Source organism: Halictus rubicundus, chromosome 17 (assembly GCF_050948215.1).
Source record: "Halictus rubicundus isolate RS-2024b chromosome 17, iyHalRubi1_principal, whole genome shotgun sequence".
In the NCBI taxonomy this organism is placed as follows: Eukaryota; Metazoa; Arthropoda; class Insecta; order Hymenoptera; family Halictidae; genus Halictus; species Halictus rubicundus.
In genome coordinates this window covers 1,564,911-1,587,885 of record NC_135165.1, presented here as the reverse complement: position 1 = coordinate 1,587,885, position 22,975 = coordinate 1,564,911, and the positions used below count along the sequence as shown (strand labels likewise).

The 22,975-nt window shown below is 46.6% G+C and overlaps 1 protein-coding gene across 1 annotated transcript in view; it reads right to left on the bottom strand.

Annotated features, from left to right (window-relative positions):
* Positions 1-8,390: 8,390 nt before the first annotated feature.
* The window catches only part of Oct-tyrr (Octopamine-Tyramine receptor), a 45,487-nt gene continuing 30,902 nt past the window's right edge, over positions 8,391-22,975 (bottom strand). Inside the window, exon 2 of the mRNA XM_076802862.1 lies at positions 8,391-9,628. Within this exon, the coding sequence (XP_076658977.1) occupies positions 8,391-9,605 (1,215 nt within the window). The 5' untranslated portion in view covers positions 9,606-9,628. The remainder of the gene's footprint in view (positions 9,629-22,975) is intronic.

Sequence of the window (22,975 nt, the reverse complement as noted above, 5' to 3'; positions counted from 1 at the left end):
TATTGTTAAGGGGGCCGGCAGGCATTTGGCCTTGACTGCCACGCTACGTTAAGCTGTGCCCTTTTTTCTAGACATTTTGTCTCTTAAATAAAAATCATTCCACCGTGTTTCTATGTACATGTCTTTGCTACGTCCGTCCAGAGCCTTCTTTTCGATTCGAACACTTAATCTCTCGAAATTAAGAGAATCTCTCTGCGGCAGCCATCTTGTGACGTCATACTGGCTTCAGAAAGCGTTTTCTGCCGAATATTACAAATTACTCCACGATCAGGTAGAAATTCGCAATTTGTGCTCTGCACAGACGTAGATTGGACTTTTTAGAAACAAAAGTGACCACTTTTAAACTGCTCATTGCAATATTGAAGCGTCAATTTTTGTCAAGATTTTGACCCTTGCAAGTTCGTATACGTATATTGCAGAGAGATTCTCTTATTTTCGAGAGATTTAACATTTTTAACACGTCGAACGCCACGTCAGCCATATGTGGCTGACGGAATTATTTGTACAGGTTTTAACATGAATTTTTACGTTGATGTATTCATTGTACTAAACTTAATTAGGATCTGTAGCATGCAAGAAAGTTGGAGGATTATTCGGTATCGTACATTTAATTTTTTTCCATTTTTATTTCATTCAATAACTTACTTTGATTTTATGGAATTTTTCGGGTTTCTAGTTTGGCGTTCAAAGTGTTAATTGATTACTTGCTTATTTAAGAGGTAAAATGTCTAGAAAAAAAAGGCACAGCGTAACATAGACAGTCAAGGCCAAATGCCTCACGGCCCCCTTAACCCTTTGCAATATTGTCCTCTTCTTCGTTATTCTTTGATTGTTATTCTTTTACGTGATTAACAATCGTCCATCGAAACGTCACCGCAATTGTTAATATCGCGCCTCCGACAGGTCGCCAACAATTTCCCAGGGTTCTGCGGGGTTCCTCAACGGTGGCTGCCGCTCTCGGTTCCCCGTGGGAGCAAGCCTAAGTGCCCCGAACAGCTCTAATGACAGCTAAACGCCGGCGCTCGAGAGAGCGGCGACTAATTGGCCCGCCCTTAATCGTCGATCATTAACTCGGGCTCCGGTCGGCTCCGTTGCCTCGGCCCTATAAAAATGAACGAACTCTAGAACCCGTTGGATGAAAGGGGGTGGGGGTGGGGGGTGGGCTCTGGCGAACCAGGTGCGCGGGAGAAAGTTTACGATCGCTCCGGAGGAACCGTAAAGCTCGAATTTCGAGTCGGCGCTGCGCGGCGCCGAGCGTAAATATTCACAGCCGTGTTAACAGAGACTTTGCCGCTCGTAAAAGAAACGGCTCGTGGCCGAGAATGGTACCCTTTCCGACGGTGCCGGCCATTATGCGAATAACACTTTATTCGAATGAATAATTGATGCGCTTATTTATCGGGCTGGCCAAGGAGCTCGCTCCGGTTTCTACCTGGTAAGCTCGAGGAAAAACGGAGAACGAGCTCCTCGCGACAGCGACGTTTATCGTCTCGGTCTTGGCGCCATATAAAAGGGGAGAAATCACTGTAGTAATTTTTCCTGATGGAGAGGACGACGTATGCGATTGATCGCGTTGTACGGTGGTGTATAAACCATATTTCCATATTGTGAGAATTGTGGACTACTTGGATCTGTTTGTCATTCGTGAACTATGGTTGCTCGCAAAATTGAATTTGTTCGATCAGCTGTCAATCGAAACTGCCGTTCGCAGAACCGACACCGGTTTGCCAGGGAAATCGATATGTAATAGGTTCGAGGCTCTGTGAATAACTAATTCCCACCGTTGCTCTCTCCGGGGGGGGGGGGGAAGGAGAAGGAGTAAAGGGTTGCGATTGGGAAGGGATGAAGGGATGCCGTTTGGACAGGCGAGGTCGGCTTTCACGTTCGCCTAAAACTATCGAAGCGTCGCGCGCGTGGTCCCCTTCTTGGACGGGAGCTCGCGTCGGGTTTTGGACAGTGCCACGAATAAAGTAACGTTCTCATTTGTCTATCCTAATAATTAAAAATCTTGTGTTTTGCCCGTAGCACGGCTACGAACGTGTTCTCACAACCTTATCACAACCTTATTTATAGAGTGCCCTGCTGGCGAGCTCGAGTTATTTTTTATCGTTTTTCCTTTTTTTTCTCTCTTGCGAATACCTAGCGCTTCTTCTTCTTCTTCGCACCCACACGCTCACACACACACAAATTCTCTCTCTCACTCTCATTCTCTCTGGCACTTTCTCGCGGTAGCTCGACGGTATCCACGTGTCGCCACGCGATACGATATCTGCTCGAACGTGACGTCGCGTCGCTTCTCTCGTGACTCGCTTCTTCCCTCTCGTTGCGCTTTTTCGTCCGCCTGTCTTCTCGCCGCGTCCTCTTTCCTCGCGCATTTCGTTCACAGGCGAGAAAAACCGGTGATCGCCTCGTAAATCGGTAACGAGTCGCGTCGATCTCGCGCCTCGAAACAAACGAGATCGCGGCGTCGATCGTCGTTTCCGGCCTCTTCTGTCAGCGAGCGGATATCCGAGAGCACTCGGCACGATTGGTCGAACGACTTCCGGGGAAACGTTTCGTCGCGCTCGCATCCGGTCGGCCGCCGCTGCAGCTTCGAAAAGTCTCGCAATTTATTTCCGAAGAATCTGCGAATATTTCCGCGAAGGATTCCGCGGGAAAATTATGCAGACAACGGTGCAGGAAAGGGTTCCCTTGTTCAGATTTTCTGTATCGCTTTACACCCCTGTTTCGTTCGGAAAAATATTGACGGTGTCCTTTTTCTATAATTGGAAATATATTGGAAATTTAATTACTGGTGAATGACGTCGGAACGTTGTGCGATTTTTAGCACCACTTATCCGAACTTTTCAATTTTTATCTCGGTCAATAAATTACTTTGATTTTATGGAACTTTTGAGGTTGCCGATTGAGCACAAGTGTTAACCCTTAGCACTCGAACGACGACTGTAAGGCGCCACTAAAAATTGCTGTATCATTATCCAAAATATTTTTTACATTATTAAATCTGTTTGTATTTAGTAAATCACGAAACATTTCAGTATTTTACGAGTCAAAATTGTACCGTTTTCGTATGTAGAACATGAAAAGAAAAATGTATAGAAGGGAAATATTCTAGGTCGGAAGAAATGTTTCGTTTTGGAGTCGAAATTGCTTCGAGTACAAAGGGTTAAAGTGGAAATTTCAAAGAGACCGTCTTCTGTTTCACCGCGATTTTTAGCACCGCGCGTCTGAACTTTTCAATTTTTATCTCGTTCAATAAATTACTTTGATTTCATGGTATTTTTGGGGCTGCTGGCTGAGCACAAAGTGGAAAGAGTATTACAGGAAACCAGTATATTAAATACAGGACTGCTCTAATGTCCAATTTCAAAGAGACCCAGCACCCTTTTCTGTCTCGCTGCGATTATTTAGCACCGCGCGTCTGAACTTTTCAATTTTTATCTCGGTCAATAAATTACTTTGATTTCATGGTATTTTTGGGACTGGTGGCTGAGCACAAACTGGAAAGAGTATTACAGGAAACCAGTACATTAAATACAGGACTGTTCTAATATCAAAATTTAAAGAGACCCTGCACCCTTTTCTGTTTCGCCGCGATTTAAAAAGGGTAGCGTGTTGCAGGAAAACAATACAGCGGACGATACAGCAGGCATTCCCGTGCTCTATCCGCCGAAGCCATTTCTCTCCGGTCTTTGTTATTTTCGCGGTTGCTTTCCACTCTGCAGCCCTTAAGACACAAAAGGTGCGCGATCCGCAGCACCGAAACCAATTCCCCCAACATTCGAAACGATTGTTCATCCGGCCGCCACGTTTCCACGCGGTAATTTTTCACAGCGGCGCGTGCAGAGCGTGACAGAAGAGAGGATACTTGGAATAACTGTAACAAGAGGAGCGAGCGAGCGAGCGCCGAGGAAACTTTTCATCGGAAGCGGAACACGTTCCGGACGCGTTTCCCCTTGTTCCTACGAGTACCTCGAGCGGGTGTTGGCTGCGCCGAAGCCGAAAAGAGTCGATCGGACTCTTCGGAAGGGGATTGATAAACAGAGTTTATCGACCCTCTCTGAAGATCGAAACGCGCGCGGAGTCTCTGCACGCTCGGATCGACGTCAAAGACTCTTTGATGAACGTCGACGCACGTCGAGGAGCACGGAGATTGAATCTTTGTATTCCGCTCGCGTGGAACGCATCCGTTCGATGCAGGATCTCTCTGTGTGTTGTCTCGCAGGAAAGAGGACGTCGGCCATCTTGCCGAGAGACGGTGTCCCGGCGACCATCGGAAAAACGAGCTGAAACTCCTTCGGAAACCCGTTCGCGTTTCTCCGCGGAGAAATCGTCTGTTACTTTTTAAATTGATATTCACGGGACACCCTCTGTACTGGCACGCAAAGGCGGCGCTACCTTCGCTCGCGTTATTTGTTATTAATATTCACAACCATAATATTCGCGATTGATGATGAACGGGCTGGCTCTACCGTCCACCGCTGGTGGGAAAAACCGAACGCTCCTCGGCTCCGTTTCTCGAGGGCCAACCCTACGCCCGGCCCTTTGAGATCGGTCGTTTGATGTCGCCGACAATTAACGCCGATTCGCACCCTCGGGCGCCGTTATGACACTCGCGACGACGCACAGCAATTTGGACAATTTGGACAAAATCGGATTCAAAATGGAGGAACTTTCGATAGGAATCAGGTAGAGCGATGAAATTTTTTTAAAATGAAAGCTAAAACTTTGTAGAATAGGGTAAAAATTGGGAGATTATTACCATCCAATCATTTCAACGAAAACATGACTTCATTAGTTTTTGTCACAAAAATCTATTTTCTGCAAAGTCCTGAGGTCGTAGACAAATTTTGAAACCAGATTTGAAATCAGCGTGAAAAAAATCTATGGGAAGTGATGTATAGCATGTTAAAAAGAAATTTTTTCCGCGCGTGCTATTGGAAAAAGTAAAATTTTCTTGAATTTGTGCGCGTTTAACGAATTTTCTCGAGGTTAAAAAACGTTCGTACCACAATCTCTCTATTTTTCCCATATTCTACAAAGTTGCAGCTTTCATTTAAATAAAATTTCATCGCTCTACCTCATTCCTATCGAAAGTATTTTGAATCCGATTTTGTCCAATTTGCCCACTGTGCCCACTGTGCGACGCCCTGCGAACCGATCAAACGTCCCCGTAAAAATTAGCAACGCGTTCGACATTTCGCTTTTTCGAGAAAAAGCGTTCGTTCCTGTCGAGTTTTGAAAATTTCGAAACAGTCCCTCCGTGACTACTTGTCCTCCGATTTGTGAAGAGAACGGTGAAAGGGTTGTCGAATCAAAAATTTTTGCAACTTAACACGTTCGCTACCACCGTCTGTCCTAACCTTAAAATGTGTTCTCCTTATTTTGCGAAATATTCAAACAATTTAAAATAATTGAACTAAATTGGTGACAGTGGTAGCGGACGTGCCGAAGAATAGCTGCACAAAATACTGTAACCCTGATATTTTCGACACGTTTAATTTTCGGAATTGAGGGTGTGTGTCAGAAAAGAGTTTGAAAAGGAAATGGCGGACACAGGGACGTTTCCGTCCGGAGACGTTTGCGGTTAAAGACGCAGCCTTGACTCCGTTTAACGGAGACGATTGATCGGCTAGGTGACCGTGAATCGTTTCGACGGCCTTGCGACCATAAGTCTGTTTGAGGGGCGCGGGGGAGGTTGGAGACCTCGAAGCATCGGATAGCCGACATCAAACAAGACGTTCTTCTTACTCCTCGAGGAGAATCTTCGGAGCCGGGCCTCGCTGGTAGTAGGGTAACCATCCCCATTGTTCCACGGATAAATCCCCGTTCGTTTCGAAGAGGACTGTGTCGTTAGGGCGTGTTGTCCATCTTCCGAAGAAGAGCCAGCCGGTCGACTGGACGTGTATGCAACACGCGCGCGATACACCGGTATCTTTGGAGATCTAACTTCTACAACGTGTCTTAACTGGAGTCTTGGTCGATTTCGTAGAAAATTTCCTATCCGTAAACGCAAGCGGATAATCGGCTCCGCTCGTGGGGGGCTGGCAGCGCGAACTATCGCTGACTATCGTTTTCTGTCAGCCATCGGTGCTCCGGTTCTTTTCCTGGACAAACGTCCTCGAATCTCGAACCAGTCGCCGAAGACTATGCCGTAAATATCTTCGTTGCACCCAGTCTACGACGAAACCCCCGCCAACAAATTTCCAACATTTCGAGGGCTTTTTCAAACACCTTTTTCAACCCCTAATCGGTGTCATGTCCTCAATTTCTAGGATTTTAACGCTAGGCTCGCGGGACTCGTCAAAATGACGGGTTTTAACCCTTTGCACTCGAGTGGTGACTAGAAATTATTGTGGCGTTATTTCAAAGAAATTGCAACAAATATTACAAAATATTTGTTACGTTACAAAATTTGTATTTAATAGATCACTAAACATTTAAATATTGTATGTGGAAATCGGATCAGTTACGAAACTCATACGAATGAATAAAATGAAAATATTCCAAGACGGAAGAAAAATTTAATTTTAGAATAAAAATAGCACCGAGTGCAAAGGGTTAACACTAAACCTACCAAGCATTAACAGTATCTGGTAAATATTGCCTTATGAAAATAGCAACCACAAATTTATTGAGATTGTCCATAATTTTCAATAGAATGCTCGGACAAGGAAATTTATTCCACTATTTTCCATAAATGAATTTTTATAGGATCAAAAATTGTAAAATATAGAACCACGGTCATTTTCACCGTGGTAGGTTTAGCGTCAATATTTTTACTTCGCGATTATTGTAAAGAAAATGGCCGAAAATTTGTATAGTAATATTCCCGTCATTTTGATTACATTCATTTTTTTTTTGTTCCGTGAACCTAGTGTTAATTTTCGTCCACAACTTTTCGCTTCTAAGGGCCAAAGATCACTGATCGAGGATCGAGTGTTGTCGGACAGAACATCCTCGGATATTTTCGGCGTCTTCGACGGACTGATCCGGCGATTCGCCTAATCGCCGACAGCTCGGCAGGACCCACGGCGGACGGAACGATCCATGTTTTCCTCGGCGATCGAGAACGATACGCTTCCGGCCGAGTGCTCTCGTGATCAAGGGCCGAGAGGGACGAGGAACGATCGGCGCGGTCGCAGCTTCAATTTCCTTAAGATCCGGTATCCGGTGCGGCTTGTTTCCTCAGTCAGCTCGCAGGATTAATGGAGCAACTTTAATGAAACCGGGCTCTCGCGGCTGTGCCACTGCGAAATTAGACTATCGCGTCGCCTGTCGTCGCAGTTAATCTCTAACGCGACGCGAATTTGTAACCGGCGCCCGTCGAAGCTGGATTAGCAAACTTAAGTTGAAATGATAAAAAAAGAGAACGATGAAAAATCCTGCGGGTTTTTTCCGACTGCGTCTCTCTGGAAATTGCGGCACCGGTGCGACGACGCCCGAAATAATAAAACAATCGAAAAACGTAATAGCCGCGGAAATATACGAAAAACCCGCCGGAAATTCCGACGGTAAAAAGATTTTGCAAGCTGGACGCGAATGATCGATACACTGTCTCCCTTCTAATAGATTTTCGAATTTCCCGGGGAATCGTGCAGGATTCGCCTAGTCGCCATGTTTACTCGATCAAATCCTCGCAACACCGAATTCTTCCCATCTATTTCTCGAACAAAACCTCGATGGCATTTTTAATTTAACTTAATTGTTCGACGAGTGGAAGGAACCAATTTTCCCGGGGCCGGCAATGTGACCCCATTAAAACGGTATCAATCATTCACGGCCACCGTGCAATTCGGAGACGATTGTTTCTCACCGGAGATTCGAAATTCAACGAAATTCAAATCTCGATCGTTCCGGAGGACGCTGTGATCGATCGATACGCTCGGTGACGATCGTACGACCGCGGTCACGAGGATTTCGTCGAAAATAAACGCGGATCCGAGAGCGGAGCCGGGTTCCATTGAAATTGCCGGTAATTTGGTTTGCGCCGGTCATGGTAGCCCCGAAGACCACGCGATCGTTCCATCGACGTAAACTGGAATGATCGTGACCAGATCAGAGAGCAGTCAGTCTCCAATTCCCATAATTCAAGTTGGTCATTCCCGCTTCGATGCAAACGCCTTCCTCAGATTACGATGTAACGTATTTTTACGGTTCCGTCCGATCTCCGGTTGTTTATCAAGATGATCTCTATCTCCGAGCCGAAGGTACCCTAACTCGTACCGCGTTTCTGTAGTCGCCGAGGGATCGATGGTCGTCGACCGTGGCCGCGAGGGTAGCACGAACGAGAACGAGTGACAAGAGATTCCTAAGCCACCGAGAGAGACGATTGTTGTTTCCTCGAGACAAGGGAAGGGAGCCGGCGAGAGTTGATCGGCCGGGGGTGTTCAGCGTATGCGCAGCAGCCTTCTGAAGGCTCTCCTGTAGTCGAGGTTGAAGATCGTGTAGATGAGCGGGTTCAGGGCGCTGTTGACGTAACCGAGCCACGTGATGAAGTAGACGACGCGGTCGGACGGACAGCAGGCCGGGCAGAACGGCACGATCACGTACATGAGGAAGAACGGCAGCCAGCAGACGACGAAGACGCCCATGATCACGCCGAGAGTCCTCGCGGCGCGTCTCTCCTTCGACAGGGAGATCCTCTGTCGTTCCTCGATGAACTGGTAGACCGTGGTGGTTGTCGGTGCCGTTCGGCTGCTGCCGGCCGTTCTCCTCGAGGAGGATGTTGTCGCGTGTCTTCTCTCCTCGCCGATCGTGACCTCGGTCGGCTCGTCGTCGATCAGGGAGGGTTTCGCGTGCGCGCGGGGCGTCGATTTCTCGTTATGGTTGGTCTCGGAGCTGACGGACTCCTCGTTGTCGTCGGCCTCGCGGTGCCTCGTCGACTGTACCGCGCCCAATCGGCTCTGTCTGGCCCTCTCGCGCAGCCTCCTCCTCGTGGCCAGGAAGATCTCCAGGTAGACCAGGCTCATCAGCAACAACGGTATGAAGAACGAGCCGAGCGACGAGTATATCACGTAACCCTGCCTCCTGGTCAGCTGGCAAGGCGTGCCGGGCTCCAACTCCTCGGGCCAGTCGTTCCAACCGGCCAACGGCGGCGAGCTGATCGCCCCCGAAAGGATCCATACGCCAGCGATCGTGCCCAACACCCGCTTCAACGTGCGTTTCTGCGCGTAATTGATCGGATCCGTGATCGCCCAGTACCGGTCGAGCGCGATCGCGCACAGATTCAGAATGCTCGCGGTGCAGCACAGCACGTCGCAGGTCAGCCAGAGTTTGCACAGGTGGATGCCGAAGATCCATTTGCCCAGCAACAGGTACACCACGTTGAACGGCATCACCAGGATCGCCACTGCGAGGTCCGCCACCGCCAACGACACGATGAAGAAATTCTGCACGATACGCAACGGACGATAGGTGAACACGCTCAGGATCACCAGAGCGTTGCCCAGCACCGTCGCCAACACCAGAAAGCCCAAGGTCAAAGAGGCCGCCGCGGCCTCCCACACCGGCAAATTCGAACCGGTCTCCTCCTCCGGAGGACCGCAGCCGGACACCTCGTAGTCCTCGGTCATCGTGCCCCCGGACTCGCCGCTAGAGTTCATCGTGCACTGCCCGACGGCCGACCCTGGAACAATGGACGCTCGTTAGCGATCGATCCGGACCGCGATCGTTCTCAATTAACGCTAGAACTAACCGAGTTATAAATACAACCGGTGAATATTGCTTTGTAATCGTGACAAGACTACGTCTATTCGAATCTAATACTGTTTCTATTTTTAACATGTGATTCGATGGAAAAGATCATTCAAAACATTCTGATGAAAACAGTTTTATCGTTTCAGTAATTGCGAGAGAAAAAATTTGGAACCAGTCGTTTTGACTGGTAGTTCTAGTGTTAGCCCTTTTCACTCGAAGCCATTTTAACTCCGAAACGAAACATTTTTTCCGACCTGGAATATTTCCCTTCTGTACATATTTTTTCATGCTATACATATAATAAGTTTATCCTTTCGTTCTTTAATTTATCTTGAGGAAATAATAACCAAACTGAGTTTCACTGTAAACACAAGAAACGACATTAAAAGCTATTATTCCACAAAGATTTATGTAAGAAAGCGACAATCCTAATCAATTAGATTTTGCAATGCGCGTCGCTTTTCTCTCTACTCTTATCAACTGTCAATCCGCCATGTTGTTCTACAGACATGCGCAATACAGATCAAACTCAAAATGAGTTTTAAAAGGAATACGATAAATTTACATAATCTCCATCGTATTTCTTTTACATACGTACGAAAATGTTGCTATTTACTCGTAAAGTATTGAAATGTTTAATAATTTATTGGATAGAAACAAATTTAATAACGTAAACAATATTTTGAATAATGATACGGGAATTTTTAGTGGCGCCTTAAAGTCGCCATTCGAGTGCTAAGGGTTGAACCAAGCTGAAGGTCGCGTTTGTCATGAACCGAGCGCCGATATCCTTATTCGATTCTGCCAAAGGGAGACCGGATTCCCTCTTCTCTCCGACGATCAGGGTGGAAACAACCCTCGGAGTTGGGGTGGAAAATATAATAAAATTGAGAGAAATCGTCCCAGTCATTAACCGCTTCTAAACGTTTCCTGTAGCATGTAATTCTGGCGAGAACGCGTATTGTCCTCGCGTAAAGATCGTGATTACCGAGGATAACCGGATTTGGGAGGATGGAGGTAATTTATTAACGCTGGGATTCGTATTCATAGCGATCCGAAACATCTTGCAAACGGAGCAGACAGCGCGGAACTTACATGGTTGTAATATAGAGGGAGCGAATGCGCCAGGGGACGATTTACGAGTGCGCCATTCGCAGTAGCGACACGTTAAATGGCACCGGTGATGTAAACCGGACATAAATCCCGCTGGCGAGAGAACGAGAGAGAGAGAGAGAGAGAGAGACCACCGAAATTCTAATGTCACCCCGATCAAGGATTACTCGGCTCGGCTCCGGCTCGCTTTGATCCGCCGCGCGAGAAATCCCGCGACCTTGTGCTCGCGCAACCCGGAAAACCCGGGGGAGGTCTTTTGGTGAATGGAAAATATGCGGCCGGGACTTGCGTGCCACTTAAACCCAGCCCCGTCCTATTTCCATTATTTTCCATGTAACTGCTCAAAGCCGGCGATTACTTTGCGGCGACGGGAAATGGAGGTTTTCTTCCTGCTCGCGATCGACGCTTGGAAATTAAACGCGTTCCTCGCGATTAAACGGCACAGCGAGAGAATCAATTGTGCCATCGCTATTTTAAAAAAAAACCCTCGACTGCGTCGAGTCGATCTTTTCTTGTTGGTCGACCGAGTTCCGAGTCCGTTTTTCGAATTGGTGCTATACTCCCGGCAGCGTGGAAAGTAATGTTTAATTTTAAACCTAGTAATTTTCTGTCAGCGTCACTGAGAGAGAAATTGATGGTTCAGTTCGGTTTTTAACCCTTAAATGCATGAGTGGGGTCCGCAAAGCACCCCAGTGTTGGATTTTGTGTTCACATTTTTAGCCGCGCCATTTGTGAACTGAGAGTTCAGCCATTTGCTTCTGTCAATATTTAGGTTATGTTTAATGTGTTTACAGAAATAAATTGTTGTTGTAATCAAAGTTAGCAAGGAATTAGGTAAGTGGGGTCGTCAATGGACCCCACGTATGCATTCATGTTCCTAATATTTAGTTTACCTATGCACTTAAGGGTTAACTGGGTGGTCCGATTAATCTTCTGTTCGTTCCACTTGCTTCTGATTGTGTGACGTCAGTCGATGTCGGAACGTCGAAATGCAACGCTCCTGCTTTACAAAATATTGAGATAATTCAGCAAAGGAACTAACTTCCTAAGGAACCAAACTGCGGAGTAAATTTCGAGATTGCGGACGTCACATATCTGTGACTGTGGTGGTGTTAACGGCTTTAAAAACATGGTAGGTGTCCATTGCGAGGGGAACGAAGACGGGTGAATAAACGAATTTTTTCGCACACTTTAATCGAGAGCCGCCATTATCGAAGAAGAAGGGGAGATGAAGGGAGTTCCCGGGAAAATTGATAGCCCTCGAAACTGCGGTTTAAAGTTCCATTTTATTCGTTGTACCAGGGACTCGAATGGTGTAGGAACAAAATTGATGGCCCTCGGGGTTAGGGAAATTCCATTTTATTTGCCGGCAAAGTGCCCGGAGGGTTCGGCAATGCAATTGATAAAGCAGTATTAAAAGGGCCCCGTTTGGGCGCGGTAACCGAATCGATAGGGTCAAATTAATAGCTCTCAAAGCTGAGGGTTGAAGGTCCATTTTATCGGTTTGCGTAGAGATCCGCCGAGCGTGGAAACAGAATTGATATTATGATGATATATTCCGTTTCATTTCTCGAACCGAAGGGCTCAGGGAACTCGGAGATTGATAAAACAATAGAGAGTTTGAAGTTCTACTTCATTAAGGACCGGAAGGTCGCAGAAACCAAATTGATAATACTAATAGCCCCCGGAAAGCTGGGGGATAAAGTTCACATTCGTTATTCAGGGCCCGAAAGGGCGTAGGGTCCGAACCGATAGGATTAAATTAATACTTGGAGAGTTACGGGTTCAAAATTGATGGACTACAAAGCCCGGAGTCGAAATTCTACTTTATTCATTACATTATAAAATTAATAACCATCGAGGGCAGTGGTTAAATTTTCATTTTGTTCGTTATCTGGGTCGCTGTCGGCGGTACGGGACGAAAACGGCTGCCTGAAGTCGCGCGGTCGCAAATTAAGCGAAAATTCGAAAGACGCCTGTCTTCCGGCTAATTACCTTCGGGGAATTTAATCGTGTTCAAAATAGCTCGGCGAAAACCGTGCTCTCTCAAATATTTGTCCTCGCTACAAACCGGGCCGGGCCCGAGCCCGAGCCCGAGCATCCGCGCGCAAGAAGCCGCACGCGACGCATACATTCCGCAGCTAATTCGCGGGACTCTCTCTCTCTCTCTCGCTCTCTCTCTCTCTCTCGCTCTCTCGCAGTGGCTCGAAATTCCTCAAGTTTTTCCACGACGAGAATGGCGAGCCCCGAGGATACTTTTACTTGTGCTGTATAAACTCGTGCGACGCGTTGATTAAAGGGCACGCTAATCCGGGGTTTACCGTCCATAAGCATTCGTACGCTCTAACTTCTCAAAAAAAAAAAATTCAAGCAATATAGTCCAATATTGACAAATTTATGCGACTTTTAAGAGCGTACGAATACTTGTAGGACTGACTGTAGAGAAATCGGTGCACCTATTCTGGAACTGTCGCTCGGAGGATGTGCGACAGTCACGGAAAGGATACTGTAATGGAATTTTGCGTGCAAGAATCGTGTGCGGGGTGGTCGCTGTTAGGTCAACGAAATTAATTGGAGAGCGGAATAACCGGACTGCGAAATAATGCAAGTGGAGAAAGAAAGCATGGGAGAGGAGAACGACGCGAAGGCGTTCCCGGGGGATGCCGTTCGAGCGGGAACGGTTCGGCGGAGTAATCAGCTTTGAAAAACAAAAGATTCGAAAGCGGTGTACGCTGTTCAAAGGGGATTAAACGATTGTCGGTGCCGTTTCAGCGCGCGAGTGCTCCCTGCGGTCTCGCGCGGCGTAACACACAGTGGCCGGCGGTTACGGCGCGGTTACCATGAAATTCGCGAGCGCCTTATCGAATGGTCTCTCTCTCTCTCTCTCTCTCTCTCTGTCTCTCTTTTCCCCAACCTCCATCCCGTTTTCACCGTAGAAATTCCGCGGCATTCGACTCGATGCGGCAACACACAACGCCGCGCGAAACTGTTACTCTCGCAACAACCCCCTTTAGTTATGCAATCTCTCTCGGGGGCGCGCGCGCGTGATACTCCCTCGACCAGCGGTCATTAGAAATTTAAATCAACGCTGCGGAACGATAGAAATTTCTGGATAAACTCCGGCCCCGTCGAGCATTCCGTGTTCCGCGCCTGTTCTTATCCGCTCGCTTGTAAAAAGAACGATTCGCCGTTTCCACCGATTAGGCGAGCGCCCCTCGAAGCGTGTCCGACCGACCTTCGATTCGCCCCGGTTTCTCCTGCCGGCGAATAATCGTCAACGGACAGGGAGATCGTCGCGGAGGAAACTTTTTCGGACCTAATATACTGGCTTCTTCAAGTTCTTTTAACACTAGATTTACGGGACCCGTCAAAATGACGGATTCTAATATTTTTAATTTACGAATATTGCGATTGTAAAGATGCATCCATCAGGAATTATTTAACAAATTGATTTCCTTCGATACACGCTAACCGGCAAAACTGAGTCTACACTGTTTGAAGCAACATAACTTTTTAAAAATTGGATCAAATGACTTGAATTCTATTGAGAAGTTAGAAGTGTTAGATCCTTCATTTGGATCGGCTTTGATCGTTTGATCTAATTTTTAAAAAGTTACGTTGCTTCGAACAGTGTAGACTCGGTTTTGCTCGTTAGTGTATATTATTAAAAAGATGGCCACAAATTCGGACACAATCATGTTATTTTTGTAAAGTAATGTAAAATACTCATTTTTAGTGCTCCGTAAACCTAGTGTTAATTCTCTCTTGCCACTCTGAAATTCGTCTATTGTAGTCCAGTGCTTTCCGATTGTTTGCCGACGGCCGTGCCTCGGCCCGGTAGCATTAGCGCATCGATCGAAACGTAACGTGGCACCCGTACTCCATTAATGTTGCCGCGCGCGATATCGTATTCTCGATCTTACAGCGCGGATTGAATTCTCCGCGCGCGTTTCAACGAGGCTATATCTCGGTTACGATGGAAATGATCACCGCCGGTTGTTCTCGCCCCCGAAACCGGATCGGCGACCGTTGAAACGCCATTTCGAATCGCGAACAATCCGCTCGGTTTCGGGTCGCGCGCACGCGCTCGCCCCGCAAACTTTCGAGAATGAAATATCTCGTTGTGGACGCTCGCGAATCTCTGAAATACCGTTTCCACGCGTCCGACTTCGATATAGCAAAATGTTTTATTCGACCCGCGCGAATCTCTGCAACGGTATTTCCATGCGTCAAAGCGAACATATATTCCGTACGATGTAAAGAGCTTTTCAAATATTTTATCGGATAAAAAGGAACGAGGAAAAACAGGATTTCGAAACGGCGGTGTGCCGCCTCCAACTTTGAATGTGAAATCAAGGTATTATTCGATCCGAAAAGCGTTCGGGCCGGCGTTCCTTTATTCGGGGAAAGTCGGGGCTTTGTTTTTGAGATAAAGGTAGCCGGTACTCTTGGATCCGCGTTACTTCGCTTGATTTATACGACGGCTGCTGCTTGGAATGCTTTCTTTACCATGAAAATCCTGTGAAATCTGAATAAATTCAATCTTGTTGTAAAGCAATGTACATCTGGTTTAGGGCTCGGTAGTTCTAGCGTTAACCACCATTTAGGCCAAAACAGATCCAGACGCTATTTAATACTGTGTAACTCAACGTTTTTAAAATCACCGTGAAATGAGATATGAAAGAACAAAAAGGGGGGTCTAAATGGACCCAAGGTCACCGGCACAGAAGCGGGAACCGTTTCCCGAGAATTTCGGAAATAAAGGGAGCTGCTCGCGCGAGATCCTCTGCGACGGGAAAAATGGAATTCGACGGGTGCGAAATCAATCGGACAGTTGAAGCCACTTCCGGTGGCCTGATAAGTCGGGGGTAATCCTCGGATATACCCGGACGTCAGCCCGATTTCGTATCACCGTCACCAGCTGCGCCCGCTGCAGCCGGATCAATCTTGCCGGATTGCATAAACACCGGATATTGCGATCCAATAAAGGAAAGTGAATTTTTCGGCGAACCTTCTCGAGAACGGCACGCGGCGCGAACCGAGTTCCCGGCACCGCGGTTGTCGGAGAATTAATCGGACACTTGGAGCCGCCTTGATGGTCTCTCGTGGATCCCGCGGTGCCGAGATAAATCGGCGCGAGTAATCCCCGGACAACTCCGAATGTATCTCCATTTCGACCGGATTTATCGCCGACAGTTTCGAACCCACTTTCGAACCGATCGATGCCCCTTAGTGGACCGTATCAACAACGGGGCGGGCACGGCAACTTCCGTTCAAGTTTCTCCGTCGCGATATTTCCAAGGAACTCTCTGTCGAGTGGTCATTCGATGTCAGTGACCAAAAATTTGTCACGATATTCAACGATGTCGCGCGTGGTCATGTGGTCATATGGTCATCTGATCATTTGGTCATGTGACCATGTGATCATGTGACCATGTAAAAAATCGTGGGAAAAGCTTTTGTCACTGAATTAATATTGTCTCAGCGATAGACGGTGATTTAAAAATCGGTTTTCCAGGGCAGATCGGCGATGGAGGCGCGAAGGAATAAGGAAATCCTCTTTGCGCCTGGGAATTTCGTATTTAAATCCATTCGTGCAAGCTTCTCGCAGAAGGCCGGCCGACTTTGGAGGCTACGGTGCCGGCGAAATCAATCGGACTCGATGAATAATCGATTTTATTCTCGACCGACGACTGCTGAACGATACTCGCTGGAACGCGGGCACGATTGTTCGCGAAACCGAACATTCTGGACTTAAGTTTGTACTCGCGGCTCGTCGACGCAGACACCGAAGACACGAGGTTATTTTTAATGCGAATATTAAATGTAGCGTCTGAAACGTGTTTCACCGTCTTCCATTTTGCGCGACGAGTTAATCTCTCTGACCCGGTCGTAGGGTATTTTAGAGTAATTGGAAAGCTCGTTTGTCCTGTACTTCTATTATACGGGTAACGAGAGCAGAGTTGGACTTTAATTGATTGAAATGTTCACTCTCATTGATTGATATTGATTCAATCGATTAGGACTCCTAATTTAGGAGGGAATAATCGTGATTTATCATCGAGTAAAAATGTTAACCGTTGATCGTTAGCCTGATAGTTTTCCTACCGAATTGAGATTTTAATTACGATTTACCCTTCGTAATGCTAACAACGTGTTTATTAACAACAACGATATAACACGTATTCAAATATTTATCGCGCGACGAAATGGATTTGAATAGTTAATTGCTAATGCAACCGGCGATTTAATTAATTTCATCATCGATCAAACCGATGATTAACTATTTAGCTTAATTAACCGCGATTTGAAGTTAGAGAGATTAAAAAATTGACCGTCAAATGCGATCAACGGTGTTCGCTGATAACTGAACAAAACGATTACAAAAATCCCTGGCAGCGAGTCGTAAACTTTTAGGCGATCCAATAAAAATTCGAACAAAAGACACAAATCTCTGTTTGGCAAGTGCGCGAACGAACGCACGGGTAATCCACGAAAATGGGAATCTGCATAATGATCCGAATCCCCGCAATCGTTAATCGTCAATTATTCAGCGGACATTAATTTAACTATTTTAATGAACATTGTCGAACGGCCAAATGAATGTTACGGAATTTGCTCGGGGGTAAAGTGGGGTGAGAAACGGGGCCGCAATTGTGCATTCGTTCCGCCGGCCATCTTTGTTCGCGCTGATGGCCCGGGCTCGTAATGAATAAAAATCGGGTGTGCTCGTTTCGTCGCGTGTTTTACGCGTGCTTATCAACTTTATTTCATCCGGTATCCGAGATATCTGGCCCCGATACGATATCCGGAATTTTCGGGCAATATTTATACGCGACAACCCGACACGGCTAAATTCCATCTGTCGTTCGTTACACGTTTCATGGCAATATTCGTGGGATCCGGCGGAGTGCGAAAATGAAATACGCGATTCCCGGCCCGATCGTGCCCGTCGGTTTGTCGGAAAAAATCTATTCGGGCCCGGGCTTTGCCCGCTGCCAAAGATCCCGCGCGGAGATACATCGCCGCGATCCCTGACGGATTAATACCCTAATGGCCGCACAGAGACTCCGAGAATCCTCCGATCTATAAATTAGAGACGCCGCGCCATAGCTTGCTCCCTTTGCGGCTTTTATTTAATGAGCAATTAAACCACCCTCGATTATCATCCTTGGAGCACTATCGAGACGCGTTCGGACGCGCGCATTGATTTTCCAGTAAATTTACAATAATCTAGGAACCCTCCTCTCGCGTCTATCTCTCACAATTTTTATCCAATGAGCCGCGAATGAGATCAAATTGACAATGTGCATCGATCGAAATGTTATAATGTTCCCAATCAACCTGGACGCAGCACGCGATAATTAGCGGTTGAAAAATGTTTCGGGCGTACACGTCGGACACTCGAAAATCGTCGTTAATTATTAAACAAATACCGCGGCCGCGTCCTCGTGTAACATAACGTATCCCTACGAGTCGCGAAAGCAACAAATTAAACAGCCGGAACTGGTTCCCGGAGCAGTCCCTTTGCCAATTAAATGTGAAGCCTCTGCTTTGCTCAGCCCAATTGGATCAGTCTCCGAGCGTCCAATTAGTTCAACTTTAACTGCACTTAACCTGTCAAAAGTCTCGAATTTGTCAACTTTTTCTGTTGCCTACGTTTCGAAAACGAATCGACGTGTGTTCAAATCGAACCGCAACCCGTTCGTTGTCATCTTAACATACATATTCATTCCACTGAATCAATTATTTTCTATAATTCATATTCGCGTTGTTTCTTTCATTTTTTTTTTACCGTACAGAACATCGTTCTGGACGCATTAATGCATTTAGATTAATTCTCGCGTAAACAGTAATCGTCCGTGCAGTTACAGCACGAGTTGAACTAATTTATTCTAGTAATAGAATGTTAATACGCTATTGTTGAAAATGGATTCTGACTAATGGAATACGGGCGATGCAACGTTGCAACTAGTCCATAGCGCATTGTACTCGTTCCAATGATGTACAATGTATCGGTGCAAAAGTTCGTGTCCCCCGATTCCTTTTTGGGTTTCGACAAATCGAAAACTCCCGAAAAGCACAATATTTTTCGACAAACTCCGTGAAACCGTGTTCTCGCGAGGAAAATCGACTGAATTTTCTTCCCCGAGGGTGGAAATTCGGTGCACCTCAATTATACTCGATACACTGTTACAGGGATGGGAGGGAGGGAGGGAGGGAGAGACAGGGTTCGCAGGAAATGCGGGAGATAGGGGAAACGCGGGCATTCGGGGCAGAGGTCAGTCGATAGAGACACGGAAGCTCGGAGAAACCAATCGACTCTGGTGGAACGAGGAACGAGGAACGAGGACTAAGGTCGAAGAGATTCTCCCGAATTCGGGAACACCGAGAGGATCGAATCAAACGGATAAACCCGGCGAACAGCCTTTCTGTTTCTCGGGAGCAACGATCCGAAGAAGGGCCGAGCCGGTTCGGGCCGGGTCGGGTCGGGACACGGTTCTCGAATTCGACTCGATCGTTTCGTTTCGCCCGTCCAGGACCTCGTTTTCGGAATAGAGCATAACTCCGCCGGGTGGTTAACTGCCCTAAACCGAGCGATTCACGGAGTCCTGTTTTACAGAGACCGGGATAACTGCCACCTTTTCCTCCGGGATTCATTGCACTAATTGTTGCCTGTTTCCGGAGGGATAATGGCTCCCTGTGAACCGCACACGTTCATTTACCCACGAGCCTGTGGCCAGGCTGTACGTTCGACGCTGATGCTCGTTTTGCGACGGTATAAAAATTGGTCAGGATTCTCTTTTAGGTTCTTTTCAGATCGCTCTTTCTATTCGGGTTGTGCTGGAAAGGATTGATAATTGCAGTTGGAAGTTGCGATGCATGGCAAATAAATTGGTCAGGACGTTTTACGGGACGTCCTTTCCAGCATTGTTGGACAGGTGCTTTGTGCACGACGATTGGCTACGGGCAGACCCGGGGATTTTTATGCGAAATAAAAGTTGCACGCGTTCGCTGCATTTTCAGACGTTTTCACTGTCTCGTGTTCGAACCGTTTTTTGTAACAATTATTTACGGAGGTCCGAACAGAGGAATATCGGAAGAAAGTATAGACAACAATGCGAAATAAAATGGGAATCGTCCCGAGGCTGGACCACGAGCGAGCCTGCAGGCAATCAGTCGCGCAAATATTAGTCGAGCCATTCGAAATTAACCCACCCCGGAGGCCACCGGGCCGGCAATATGGATCGACGATCGATCGGAAGCTTGACAAAATTCTGGACCGCTGATCGTCACAAATTGTGTTAAATTGTATGGATTTATCGCGGAGATTCAAGAATTGCGATGAAATACAATTTTCACCTTGAGAACGAAGCTCAAGGACATTTCTGCAAGTGCCTCTTCTTTGTCGCAAGCATCCACCGATCCAGAGAATCACGCTGCGACCTACTCCACGCTTCTTACACACCCTGGAGATCAGTATTTTTGAAGATAATATTTGTTCGCGAAGAGTAAGTAGTACTGGTCGACGACAGAGACGACGCACAGTGGGCAATTTGGACAAAGTCGGATTCAAAATCAAGGAACTTTCGATAGGAGTGAGGTAGAGCGATGAAATTTTTTTTAAATGAAAGCTGCAACTTTGTAGAATATGGGAAAAATAGAGAGATTGTGGTACGAACGTTTTTTAACCTCGAGAAAATTCGTTAAACGCGCACAAATTCAAGAAAATTTTACTTTTTCCAATACCACGCGCGGAAAAAATTTCTTTTTAACATGCTATACATCACTTCCCATAGATTTTTTCACGCTGATTTCAAATCTGGTCTCAAAATTTGTCTACGACCTGAGGATTTTGCAAAAAATAGATTTTTGTGACAAAAACTAATGAAGTCATGTTTTCGTTGAAATGATTGGATGGTAATAATCTCCCTATTTTTACCCTATTCTACAAAGTTTCAGCTTCAATTTAAAAAAAATTTCATCGCTCTACCTCATTCCTATCGAAAGTTCCTTCATTTTGAATCCGATTTTATCCAAATTGCCCACTGTGCGACGCCTCGCTGGAAAGTGGCGTCGAGAGTGGAAAAGATTGAAGAAGTGTTTATTCAATGATGGAGCCGGTGTTTTGGATTGCTGGATGATGAACAAGGGTGTGTCGGCGTGGTTGGACGTCGAAGGGATCGAGATAGTTCGATCGAGAGGTCGAACCGAAGAAAATTCGGCGTCATCGACGTACCGTGGGATTAAACGTCACCGGGGTTTGGTTTCTGTGTCCCTGGCTCGGTGTGGTGTCGCGCTACCGACAATACCGAACGCACTAACGAGTGCTCGGGGGTGGCCGGGGGTTGAAGCGCTTAAAATGGTAATGAGCGGAAGAAGCGGTTTCTCGATATCGATCGAATGGATGCGCGCGTTACGAACTTCTATAGCTGCCGAGCGGAGCGGAGCTGATAGGCTGATTGGAGTTCGAGGAACGGGTAAACAATTGTTTGGAGCTCGCTCGCGAGAGGATCGAGAGGGGGAGAGAGACGCCAGGTGAAATCGAACGTGAACGAATCGCTCTCTCGCGAACGCGGCGCTGGAACAATGTACAATTAAAAGAACATTCCGTGTATGTGCCCCGCGCAACTTGAAAAGGAACCCGTTCCCACTTCATCGCGGTCCCAACGACGGAAACGGTCTTGTGAAAATTACATTCCTCGGTGGATAAGAATGCGACCATCGATATCGAGGACTTCCGGTTGGCCGAGCAACTCCAGAGGAAACGTAAGAACAAAACGAAACGGTTTCGAGTAGACGACGATGCCGGTACCGTTTAATCATCGTCGGGATACCGCGACCGTTTGTTTGTACCTCGAGAATCCGGTTGCATTGCGATTGATGTTCGCACGCGTTTCACGACTACACCCTGTAGAAACTGTTGACGTTCAATTAACCCTGTGTACGCGATTTTCCTCATTAGCACATTCCCTGGCAGCGTTGCGCTTGTGCGACCCCCACGATTTTCTGTGTAATACGAAGAAAAGTCAATTAACGTTGCGCGCGCGCACGACGTCTTATTTAAAATATCGTACATATTCGATTTTTGAATCTTCCAGGGACATTATTCTGGAGAAGAAGTGGAGAACGGTTCTTGGGAGATAGCTCGCAAGAATTCGACCAGAGAGGCATCGAACCGGAAGATGGTCGGCGTGCAATGAATACCAAGTGACTTTGAAAAAACTTGAGAAATTCGGGGTATGACCGCGTCGGCCAGCTCTCCGGCGCGTTCGTGCTCGCGTATTCTTCGGCGGAATGCTAAAGCGGCTAGAAAAGATAGCACACTCGTGCGTTCGATCGGCTCCTCCAGGATCTCGGTTGAAGAGGGTGCAAACACTTTGCTGGAAGTAGCAGACACCTCCGAAACGGACGCCTAATCTTGCGGAAAAACGTACCGAATGAACCGAGAGCTAATTGACGAACGTCGAAGAATACCAAAGCGGCTGCAGAAGATGGCGCACTTGCGATTCGATCGGTTCCCGCGGAATTTTATAGACATTAACGAGCCAACTACTTTACCCTTTCCAGAAAACCACAAGGAGTGACCCGAAAACTATTAGACTAAATCTGACTAACTATTAGACATAACTATTCGACGTACCGAATGGGAAAGTGGGCATATATGATATAGAGAACAGTTTTATAGACACTCCAGAAACGAGCTAACTACTTTCCTCTTTCCAGAAAACCACAAGGAGTGACCCGAAAACTATTAGACTAAATCTGACTAACTATTAGACATAACTATTCGACGTACCGAATGGGTACTGGGCATATATGATATAGAGCACACTTTTATAGACACTCCAGATTTTATAGACACTCCAAAAACGAGCTAACTACTTTCCCCTTTCCAGGAACCACAAGGAGTGACCTGAAAACTATTAGATTAAATATGACTAACTATTAGACATAACTATTTGATGTACCGAATGGGAAAGTGGACATATATAATATAGAGCACAGTTTTTGTTAGGTCGTCCCATAAGTTCGTGCCGTGGATACGTTTATATTATTCACCGTTGAAAAGTATTTTAATGAAGAACCGCAGAGATTTAATAAATCTTTGCCAAATAGGTCAGAAGAGGTTGTGGAATGAAAGGGTGATTACATATTTTAT